This window comes from Amblyomma maculatum, chromosome 3 (assembly GCF_055883805.1).
Source record: "Amblyomma maculatum isolate TAMU_Amacu chromosome 3, ASM5588380v1, whole genome shotgun sequence".
NCBI classification, from domain to species: Eukaryota; Metazoa; Arthropoda; class Arachnida; order Ixodida; family Ixodidae; genus Amblyomma; species Amblyomma maculatum.
In genome coordinates, this window is record NC_139346.1 from 207,495,380 (window position 1) to 207,507,906 (window position 12,527).

The 12,527-nt window shown below is 49.0% G+C and overlaps 1 protein-coding gene across 1 annotated transcript in view; it reads right to left on the reverse strand.

Annotated features, from left to right (window-relative positions):
• LOC146197540 (receptor-transporting protein 4-like) overlaps positions 1-6,611 on the reverse strand; it is a 63,884-nt gene extending 57,273 nt beyond the window's left edge. The window contains exon 1 of the mRNA XM_084599438.1: positions 5,891-6,611. Within this exon, the coding sequence (XP_084455564.1) occupies positions 5,891-6,048 (158 nt within the window). The 5' untranslated portion in view covers positions 6,049-6,611. The remainder of the gene's footprint in view (positions 1-5,890) is intronic.
• Positions 6,612-12,527: the final 5,916 nt, after the last annotated feature.

Consider the following 12,527-nt stretch of genomic DNA (forward strand, 5'->3'; position numbering starts at 1 on the left):
TAAAATGACATCAGCATGGCTTCAGTTCGGCTCTTCATGCGCGGGTCGCCTGGTAACTTTCCAGGCTTTCCATGATTTTCTCGGCTTTGAGTTCAGCGTCCACTCGAATGATTATGCTTGCAGTAATTAGCGAGCGCGGCATTGTAGCAGCGTACGGAGTATACCAGATTGTTAACTTGGGTTGCTTCAATTTTGGAGACTTTTTGAGCGCTATAGTTTGAGAGGCGGGCTTGATAAGGGCCATCGATTGCTTCGGGCGAAGCCATAGCAAGCTCTGCGGCAACGCATGGTGGTTGCATGGTTGACAAAAGGGGCGAAAGGGGGCAAGGATGCGTTACTTCTTGGCATCGGCGGATGAGGCGGGCGGCAATTTGGCAGCCACTGCGGGGAGCCCATTGTTTGGACGTGGGCCAGTTTGCAGTGGCGAGGTAATGGGTGATCCATACTTGACTTTGGTCACTTAGACTGGCGTCTTCCAGCTCTATGCCATGCATGGCCAAGGGGTTGATGCAGACACAGTCGGCATCACTGACGCTACGAGGGCCTCAGTCACCGAAAGGCGGCGAGGATCGCAGAGGCCGAGAATGTGCCGGGAACGCGGGGCTCGCCGTGCCAGCGCGCGGCTTTCCGGAAGGCCCGATTTCGCCAAGCGACACAGTGGAAGGCATGTGCCGCTTATTATAGTCATAAGGCAATCGCCTATTCGTTCTAGCCTCGTTGTTCAGCGTCTAGCGGTCGTTGCCCTAAAAACGATTCGCTCCTCCATAATTTTTTGTGAATTTTTCTGCAAGTCCCAAATTTATTTTTTTTTCCCACAATCAATATAATTCTGTTCGTTTTTCTTTATGTCAAATAAAAGAGAGTAAAGTTAGCTACGACATACTGCGCGTAAAGGAAAAAAAAAACACCAATAAATGGAACACAAGAAAAGGAGGACGACAGGCCGGGTCAACCCGCACTGTCTTGTCGTCTTCTTTTTTCTTGTGGTCCGTTCCTTTGTGCACTGCTCCCTTCCTGTAAGCATGGAAACGGACCAACTAGCCCAGCAAAAAATGTTTCTTGAAATTGTAAAAATACAATTTTAATTTATGCGTAAAAAAGGATTTTTGCACACGCCAGTTCGAGATTACCTATGTTTTCGGCGGCAAGGAATTTAGGTCTTATATTTCTTTTTCTGGAAATGTCAGCAGACATTTAAGTGTTGGTATATAGCGCAACACAACATTAATTTTCCGTAACCAATTTCGGCTATTGCGGCCTGGCTGTAGTAGCGGTAAATACATAATTTTTAACGGGAAGCCAAGTCCCCTCATGTGGTCAGCCATCGCTTTGACGGAGCGAAAGCATCTCACATAGTTGACGCCATGAAAGTATACATATGCAGCGTATACATGCTTCCGGCAGTGGTTTTGTAGACATGTCGGCGAGGTTAGCCATGCATGGTTGCTTGTACATTATAACGCGTTTTATTTATCTCCTTTTCATCGCAATCGCCATCGCCATAGGTGTCGTAACATCCCCAAGAGCCCGAGGCTCTTGGTCCTAGGAGAAGAAGAGGAAGAATATGGCCGCTAGGTCCGGGCAGCAAAGCACACGAGGAAGCGTCTACTACACCTCCCTGGAGGACTTGCCCAAACGATTACCTCATCCTGCGCCTCTCGGGAGAATCCGCACATTAGCATACCCCAGCCCTGGCAGTCATGAACAACGGGTGGTGTCCCGCAACTCATTCGTGCCTGCTGTGAACGCCGGCGGCCCCATTCCGCCATCCCAGCGTACCCTCTATGCCTCCCCCGTTGACCTGCAGTTTCCAGTCCCAGTAGCAACCCCCAGGAGAGGAGACACCGATGCCTCCAGTCATCTGGCCATATCGACTGATGACGCCGAGCAGAAGGAGCCCGACTTGACGGTCCTATGCATGTTGTCCTACGTGACCGCTATGGTGCTGGCGCTGTTTGTGTCCGTGACGTACTTCATGGTGTACTTCGAGGCGAAGCAGGCCCCCACGTTCAAAAATGACAGCGAAGCTCTGTACGTCTTGTCGAACACTTCGAGTCCGGCCTCGGATTCCGTCGAGTCTACCTCGCTCGCCGACCTAGCCTTGAATCAACCATGAGACCGACACCATGACCTCGGCTTTCGGAAGCGATCAGCGCTCACCGGAGAGAAAATCGGAATTCACCGGAGAGAAAATCGGAATTCTTCCCTTGTCCGAGGCGGACTTTTTGAGCACGGCTTCGATATCAATCTTGCCCCACTTTTTTTCTTTTTTGCGTGGCTTTCAACGCAGTAAGTGAGTTAGTGAATAAACATTTTTTAGATATTGAAGCTTGCGTGTATGTTAAGCGAATTACCTGTGTCGCATTGTGCACCGGCCTACGACTCGTCTGCATGTTGCTGGAATATTACTGTCGTCAGCGTCAAACGAGGCGTGAGCAATACAATTGAACACACACACACACACACACACACACACACACACACACACACACACACACACACACACACACACACACACACACACACACACACACACACACACACACACACACACACACACACACACACACACACACACACACACACACACACACACACACACACACACACACACACACACACACACACACGCGCGCGCGCACACACACACACACACACACACACACACACACACACACACACACACACACACACACACACACACACACACACACACACACACACACACACACACACACACACACACACACACACACACACACACACACACACACACACACACACACACACACCCCGCCGGGGTGGCGCAGTGGTTACGACGCTCGACTACTGTTCCCAAGGACGCGGGATCGAATCCCGGCCTCGGCGGCAGCTTTTCGGTGGAGGCGAAAAGCAAGGCGTCCGTGTGCTGTGCGATGTCAGCGCACGTTAAAGAACCCCAGGTGGTCGAAATTTCCGGAGTCCTCCACTACGGCGTCTCTCATAGCCTGAGTTGCTTTGGGACGTTAAACCCCACAAACCAACCAACACACACACACACACACACACACACACACACACACACACACACACACACACACACACACACACACACACACACACACACACACACACACACACACACACACACACACACACACACACACACACACACACACACACACACACACACACACACACACACACACACACACACACACACACACACACACACACACACACACACACACACACACACGCGCGCGCGCGAGAGAGAGAGAGAGAGAGAGAGAGAGAGATAAATACCAGCAGTTTTGATCGACTTTGCCTGCATTTCTTCTTCAGCAGGTAATATTCGTGCGTTCTTGCATTTACATGTTATCTTGTTAGCGTTTTGAGTCCACTCTGGTAGGACATGTATACCATTACCGATCTCAAAATAACAGCTTGAGGGGCTATTTGGTGCTGCAAAGTACCCAGAAATGTGGCGCAACAAACACAAGCGAAGACACAACATACGCGCACACTACCAACTGTAATATGGATCTGAACACACTTCCTCTTCACCACTCCTCTTCTTCTACACGCAAGTACATCTTCTCATCATTCTCCTCTTTGCCAAGGAGATAGTGGCACTTTCTTCCCCGCAGAACATAAACATCGTCCGAGCATGGCAGGTAACTCAAACCAGTTGCTTCACTCTGGACGTACGTAGCAGATTTGATCACATTCTACGTTTACCTCCGCGTCATTTGCACACGAATCCATCCAGAGTATAACTACCGTAGTGCACCATAACAGAGCTATCATCAAGTAGAGGCTTCAACATCCGGGTCTCGTACAATTCTATGTGTATATTGCACCACGATGTGCTAAGTGTTTGCGTCACGAACGAGCGCCATACACGGCTGCGGTACAATTCTGTAGCTGTCAGAAATGTCTTCACCTTGCTTGGGCTTCTTCGCTTCCTTTCATGAATGAACACATTCATGCACGCGTGTGCGCGCTCGCCAACAAAACTTTCAGACTTGGGTGAGAGAATGGCTAAAGGGAAGCCACATTTGAGGAATACCGACCCTCTGTTTGGTTCAGTTTGCAAGTTAATTTAATAATGAGAAGAACTTGTGAAAACCAGCTTACTTGCAATACAACTACTAGAATGAACTAAACACGCATGAGACAGGAAGCGTACTGCGTCTGCAACATTTGAAGAAAAAAAAAGGAAAAAAGAGAAAAGGAACAGTTCTGCGCCGATGAGCAGCGCATCGAGAGAAGCTATTATTTTATTTGCGCGTACTCCAAACCTGCTGCGACGCAAGAGGCTAATGAGCCTACCTGCTGTTTTTGGTTTTCTGCTCTACAAATATTTGCCATAGGAATTCCGCGTTAGTGCCGAGACCGTCTACTGAAGCATACAAACATATATATGACGCTGCGCGTAATTTCTGTTTAATTTTTATTCGTCTGCTCACGGTCTCACTCACTGTTGCATCAAATACGAGCACGCGATCGACCCGATGGACGAATAAAGATCAGTACATTTGGCTTTCTGCGAGGACACGTCTCAAGTTGGTTATCAGTCTCTACATAATGGCACAACACATCTGTGCGGCTTTTCGGCAGGAGTTTCGTTTGCGAACGATGGTTGTAAAACGTAGGATATCCATCATCGCGGGCAATCGCTAGATATCCAAGAACGCCACAGTAACAACTAGAACGCCAAGTAACAGTAACTAGAAAAGATAACCGACAACAGATATAAATGATGTACAGCAAAGATTTAAGAAAATCGTTGAGTCAGTGCCGCGGACTCCGATGTGACTGCTCTGCGTTCTGCGTGGTGATTGATGCTCTCATTATGTGGGCTTTTTTGCGACGATGCTAAGAGACAAGTCACAGGTCGCTCACTCTGTGGGAAACATTCGAGCAGAGTCGACTGTCGCCTCAAGCAACGTCTGGCAAACGATTCTTCTACAGCTGTCACATGGTATAGCACGGGTTAATGAAACGAGCGGGCAAATGCACGAAGAAATATGCGTACCCGCGCTGGCTTTATCGTCGCAGCGGTAAGTGGTAATATCTGAGCTTCGTCGTGTATGTTCACCTTCGTGATTTGTGTGGGCGCGTTAGGGTACAAATTGAATGTAGATAGAGTGCAGCAGTTCCCTTCTTGCAGGGGCGACAACCTCGCAGGGTTAAGCCACCCAAAACAACTGCGTTGCTGTTGTTACCAGCTAGTCCAGTAGCGTCAATGGCACTTTACGGATGGAGGAATTAAGCCTCCTAGCTCAAGCCCTTTTCGACGCCTATGCCTGTTACCAGGTTAGCTTAACACTGCGCGTGAGCAACGTCAGCCTAGCTCGAGAATGCTGTTACACTTTGGAGGCATGAAACTGCGGGGCCACCGTGTGCGGACCAAAGAACGGCCTGCGTGGAGATACCCATCCGAGCTTATCTCCGAAGTGCAGTAGGCGCACGCGTTTTGTTACCTCGTCGCAGCGGTGGTAAATGTAGTCAAACTGCGCTCCAATTCGTTACCATCAGCCTCGTCTGGCAGTTTCCTCCGAAAGCACATTTCTAGTTCCATCGCAAGAGATGTCAAGATTCGTCGACATTCTGGTCGCGACTGCGCGCGTTGTTAATTAGCGCTCCTAGGTGTGTAGACTGGTGACTCAAATGACGTACAGACGACACTCACGACATTGTTAGTATATACAAAGCGTACTACAACCTGGCACAACGAAAGTACTCGGCCACGTCAGATATAGAGCACGTGCGGCGCGGCACGAGGTGCTCCACCCATGTGGCGCTTCGGGATCGATGTAGTCCGTGGTTTCGCTTCACAGTCGAGCGCGTATTGGTCTGCCCCTGGGGGACCGATATGCACGACATACGAAAGTTGGCTACTCACTATGACTGCTTCCAGGGGTGGATGGGTATCACGGAGCAGAATGTGGTTGTCGGAGCCACGGGCGGCGGAGGCGGTTGTGGAGGTTGCGGCGGGCCCAGCACCGGAGCGCACAGGGCTGCGGCAGGGGCCTGGCAGCCCCACGTGAGACACACCACCATCGCCGTCGCCGCGACGCTGTTGCTCTTTCCGAAGACTGGTCACCGATCGCCGCCTCACCACAGCAGCAGGACCGGAGTCCAGCACTGGTTCCGAACTCTGAGTACTGGCACCTCGAATATTATATTACCCTTCCACCACCACCTTTAATTATGCCTGCTGCACATGGGCCGCGCGATGCCGACTGGCTTCTGCAGATTGGAAAGGCTGTGGGGTTGTCACAGCATGCTCGCTCGTCGGTCGCTCGCCGTTTCAAGCCCTCAGCGCCACACGCAGTACTACACTAGAGCAGGCGTTGCCGACGCCACTCCTGCCACCGGGTCCGAGCGCCTGCCGCTTCTTTTTCTCTCTCTCTTACTTCTCCCACTCTTCTCCACTCGTCACCGTCTTCTCTCTCCCACTGACTGCAGTGCAATCGTGGGCGCAAGCAGCCGCGAGTGATGGGTGCGAGTACGTGTGCTACACTAGAGTATGCGAACGAGCAGGCGGCGCGCACCGCGACACGCTGGAAAGGGGGAGGGGTACAAGAACGGTACGCCGCACACACGCACACACACCGGCGCGTGTCGGTTGGTTGGTTTTGCCGGAGAGCGAGGCGTTTTAGCGCCGAGCGAAACGAAATGTGCGGCTGCTGCTGCTGCCACACACACGCGCGCGCGCTCGCACACGGTTTCCTCCATTCCCTCCTCTCCCTCTTCTCCCCCACCGTACATCGGCGATTCTCTCTCACAGGTTGCGGTTGTTCTTCACTTCGTAGAGGGTCGAAAGCTAAACGGCGACATTCCCCGGCACGGATCCGAACACACGCCGGAATAACGGGGACCGCACGCATACCTGTCAGCGTTAGCACACCGCTACGATGGATTCGCTATTCAATTTTGGGATCGGCTTCTCCTCTTCTTTCCGAGTGTCACAATGGACGAGCAGGCGTCGACAATGAGCGCGCTTATAATTGTGCGCCGATATGTAGTGAACGTTTGAGTTAGCGTCGGACTTGAGTCGGCAAACGGGACGTCCTGCTTGCTCCAGTGTCAGCCGTCGCACACCGTCTTCTACCGCGATAACTGAACAACTCCTGGAATGTCTTATTGATGCAAATTCGATCCATTTGTGATTATGGAACCTTTTTCACTCAGTGCACGCGCACCGCGTTCCGAATGTATGAATGTTGTCCATTCGCAAATGCAGACGTTCAAACTGTTGGAAACAGGTTCTGCTACTGCTTCCGCACTGCTAGCCCCAAGAGCACAGAGCAGAAATGCTGGCAATACGGAGACGTCTAGGTATTGTTTCTTGAAAATTTCTATTGATGAGTCTTCCTTGTTCGAGGGTATCTGGTATGGCAAACGTGCAGTGAAGTCTAAAATTTTCCCGACACTGTTACCACTACATCACCTGCCCACTGACACCTCACTCTCCCATTGCCAACAAAAACGTAGCAGTAAGCTAGTGATATGAAGTCGAACGTAGTTGCTTCACTACGCCCCAGTATATATTGGCAGTCGGTGTATGATCTTTCCAAGATATCTCGAAACTTGAAGAAAGCGCGTTCTTTTCGTGTCATGATGTGAGACCGCCGACCGTTTTTCTGCTGGCAGAGTAAAGCAAGAGCCCGCCAGAGAAGCACTATGAGTCGCCTTCCTCAGTGGCATCACTCTTTTGTTGGCTTCCTGCTTCTAGGGCGGCTGCGTGCATCCCGAGACTTCAGTCGTGCCGTTTTCATTTGGACTCACTCTGAATGTAGTTCGAGGGGTAAAATTTCGTTGGTTGTTCTCAGCTCTTACGCCGGTACCAGAACACATTTTTGCCAGCGGGTATTCCATGGAATCCTCTTCCCATCTGCGAGCCCAGCAACGCTACGAAAGGGCAACAAGAGCGTATACATAAGAGCACAATCTCGTACTGGGCACTCCCCGTTACATTTCGAAGTGCTGCAAACAGCTTGTGAAAAGCAAGTATTCGGGGAGGGGGAGGGACAGATTGGGCCAGGCTCCTCTAAATTCCAGCTTGGCTCTCTCTCCCGCATCCAATTTTGTTGGCATTGCTGTGATAATGGTCTTGGGCTTGGGCCGTCAAGCTGCGGCTCCCCTTTCGATAAAAGTCCTTCTTAGGCGCTTGATGCGATGTCTCCGTTGATGTTAAAGGTCCACGGCACCGCTTCGGAGGTCGCATGACTAACAACGCATTGCAGTGATCACAAAAGCTATTATCATGGCTTTAAAATAAATCGCAACATGTAAACTTTAATGAGCCTCCATATTTTCGCGATGACAAGTCAGCTAACGATAAACCATTCCCGTTAAAAGCTCTGTCTATTGAATTTTTGAAGGGCATATTTTCGCCAACATCGCACTTTACCTTGGACTTTTTCTTGTCAATTTTGTATACTTAAGCCGGTAATTAGTTCTCTAGGTGTAAATATGACATTTAATAAGTATGTAGAAGGACTACTGAATGTTGCGAACAAAGGCGAATGCGTGTCTAGTGTTCAAATTTTTGGTTAACTACTGTTAGATTAAAAACGATATTTCAGTAAATCCCGCAAATATAACACCATCCTCACATTAGTTAAGGGACAAGTCCTTTGGCGTAATATTAACTTCTTGCGACGTCATCAACATCACATCGACCGCTAGAAAGCGGCGATATTTACACCTGAAACGTACATCGTAAGTTAGAAACAAATTAAGTTCCTCGCTTACAAAACCCTCTTCAAAGGACATGTGCTACGCTAAGACAGCTTGGTCTCATCTCGCTAAATTCACCAAAAACGAAGGAGTGCAGTAAAAAAGGTCAGATGCAGAACGCAAGACAGGTATTTCACCTACCTGCCGATTCAAGTAATTATTTCGTTAACCATGTTGCTTGCTTTAGCTATCATTCAAATTTTGTCGAAATTACCGATTACCTTAGGTTATTTTCCGACAATTATATATGTATTGCTACGTGGTGACAAACAAAGAAGACGGCACAACATGGCGACAGTATGAACGATGATTTTATGTCTGGCCTATAGGGGGTATTCACTGACGCGCTGTGCGCGGTGCATTGTGGGTAATTGAGGCACAGTCGGCCATTTTTGTGTCCTCGGAACGAACAGGGCGAACGTATGTATCAAGTGCTGTCGTGCGGTTCTACAAGCAGTGACACCCGCAGCTATATGATTGTTTATTGAGCTATCGTAGACTGTAATAGACGCGTGCACAGTGTAAACAACGGAAGCTGAAGAGCTGCGCGAAAGACCTCGGCATTTTAAGGTTCCGGAAGTACACACGAACAACTCCACCCGAACGAGACACTTCCCCGAGATGCGACGCCACGTATGGCTGGCACGGCACAACCGCACAATTATCATGGAATATGAGAAATGTATGTCAAAATGGGCTGGACTGGAATCTTCTGAATGTGCCCTAGCAGCCAGCTCTTGTCACTATCTGTGCACGACTGTTCTTCACGCACTCGGAAGACACATTCCCGGTAAAAGAGCAGCGCGGCAATGTATCGCTTGCAGTCATGTGCATGCATTCAGCGCGCTGCCAACACCTCCTCGTCGTGTTTTGTTGAAATAAAATCATTCAAAGAGGACTCGCTAAACTTTGTGTTGCCGTACTTGCCTCATTCGATCAGAAGAAGTTGGATGTTTGCATCGTCTGTGTCGGCTGCTAATCAAAGCAGACCGCATGCAGATTCGGCGAAGGATCGTAGGCGGGCAGAGTTGTTTTGCAGAAGGTTTGAAGAACTTCATAAACAAATTTATCTCTAATAACAAATCAAGTTTAGCTTGGCCAAAACTGCGCTATATTTCAAGAGTTTTGTTGCAAAAGGTTATTTCGAGCCCGCAAGGCAACGAGGTGGCGCTACCGGTGTCATCGCTGTGGCGTGTGGCAGCGGTTTCTTTTGCTTCCTTACCGCCATAGACGATGCAAAGATCCGACTTCTTCTGATCGATTGAGGCAAGTACACCAAGCAAGTTTTGTATAAAAGATACTACTAAACGCCATTTCTATGCAGAATATCAGCTACAAAAACTCATCGGTTTAGTTGGTATAAACGTTGGACGGCACGCACGTAATTGCACAAAGAGCGAGTTCGTCTGCTTCAACCGCGGCTCTTAACCCAGCCGATTGCAACGTAGTTGCGTTCTTCGAGTGGTCAGTAGGCTTGCGATTGGTTTCTTGCGATGAAGCTCGTCTGTAGAACAAGGAATTCATGAATGTCGCACACATTTATGCGGGCACAGGCCGACGCTTACCGTGCAGTTGCGCATATCGACTGCACACGGGTTGGTACCAATGTTTTGTTTCGTACAGGTCTCTGTCCGCATCGCGCCCACTTTGCTGATAAATCGAACTGTCACTCATGATACCGATTGAGTTTTCATAACAACGGTGCTGGCATGAGGCAGAGTGACAGACCAAACGGACGCGCACGAAAAGCTAACCTAACCGCCGCTCCGTACTAGTACTAGTCAAAAACAGGACGCAAATATGGCGTCGGCTGCATACTGACGTCAGCTGTGACGTCATGTGAATACCTCCTATAGCGCGAGGGCTCCTCTCGGGCCACTGCCGATCTTCACAACAATATACTTGTGTGTGTGTGTGTGTGTGTGTGTGTGTGTGTGTGTGTGTGTGTGTGTGTGTGTGTGTGTGTGTGTGTGTGTGTGTGTGTGTGTGTGTGTGTGTGTGTGTGTGTGTGTGTGTGTGTGTGTGTGTGTGTGTGTGTGTGTGTGTGTGTGTGTGTGTGTGTGTGTGTGTGTGTGTGTGTGTGTGTGTGTGTGTGTGTGTGTGTGTGTGTGTGTGTGTGTGTGTGTGTGTGTGTGTGTGTGTGTGTGTGTGTGTGTGTGTGTGTGTGTGTGTGTGTGTGTGTGTGTGTGTGTGTGTGTGTGTGTGTGTGTGTGTGTGTGTGTGTGTGTGTGTGTGTGTGTGTGTGTGTGTGTGTGTGTGTGTGTGTGTGTGTGTGTGTGTGTGTGTGTGTGTGTGTGTGTGTGTGTGTGTGTGTGTGTGTGTGCGTGTATGTGTGTGTGTGTGTGCGCGTGCGTGCGTGCCTGTGTGTGTCATGAACGTTCGAGGAAATTTTCACTTCCCACATTGCGAATAATTAAGTTACGCGGCATAATAAACTCAATAGGCAGTAGTAATGCGTGCGACAAAATATGCGTTAAGTGCGCCTTAAAACACAGAACTTTGATAATCTTCCTCCCTTTTCTGTCACATTTTTTTCTTTATCAGTTACGATGCACGAATTCAGATGCAGAATTTCTGTTATGTTATTTCACAATTAATTAAATAGTTCATTCATTCAAAAAATTCGTTTATTAAACAGCTTTAGAGAGACCAAATGCAAATCTGCGGAAAGAGTCCGCCAGGAAGTCGCCGGGTGTCACAGGAAACATAAGAGGTAGCGCAATATCCGGAATTGTATTTCTAGATTTTCTTTCTTGTTTTGTTCTTTACTGTGATGTAGTAGTAGTGATACTCCGCAAAATGCGCCTCAAGCAGCCCTTCCGCCACCCATTCACCTTGACGCTGTCAGAAAGGCTTCCACCCAACTTCACCATCCAGACAGCAGCTGCTCCTACCAAGCCCACACAAAAGCGGAACGAAGAAATGACCGCGAAATCATTGGTACAAGACGCATTGTTAAAGCGACCAAGTTGTTGCATCGGGCATGGTCTGCCGTCTATTGTTTGTTTCTAGGCTTTGGACTAAGCCAGCGACTCCGCCCGGCCGAGAGCGCTGAATGTGTTAAATATTTATTTTACGGATAGCAATGGGGAAAAAACAAAAAACAAAAAACAAAAAAAAAAAAAAAAAAAAACACGCGAGATGAAACGCGAACAAATCTTTCCGCCATGGCATGGTAGGTCAGGTTCTCGTGGCGCTGACGTTCGAGAATATCCCGCGCTTTGTCCTGAGCACAAAAAAGAGGAAGCGTTCCAATAATAGCTCCTGGAAGAAGATTGATCCTAACGGACGTATCATTTGAACTTTTAACTGTAACGTTTTAACAGAACTTTTTAACTCCGACTATGACTCGCTGATGTGTTCGCAGAATGCACCTCTTGATTTTTTTTTTTCCTTGCTTTTCTTTTTCTTTTTAAATGGGGGGGGGGGGGGGCGGCTGGCCCAAGCGACGTGATGTACAATTCTGGTAATGTAGCGGTTTTGATGCAAACCAAAGGAAGGCTCCAAATGCCTGTAAGCTTTGGAGGATTATGAAAGCCTGGGGCCTTGTTTGCAGGCCGCTTAATTTCGGAGTGCTTTGTATGTTGGCTGCAGACGGTGACACGCGGGAGTGATTAGAGGGTGCTTAAATACCGTTCGGTGAAGGTATTTTTAACTAACTAAACTTGACAGCATCCAGCTGGGTAATTGAATTTATTGCTGGCATCCATGATGGGCCCCGCGAAGTGCTGCCGCTTGCAGTTCCACGCCAAGTACTTTGCCGCGGCTCGCAGATGGCGTGCTGAGCACACCTT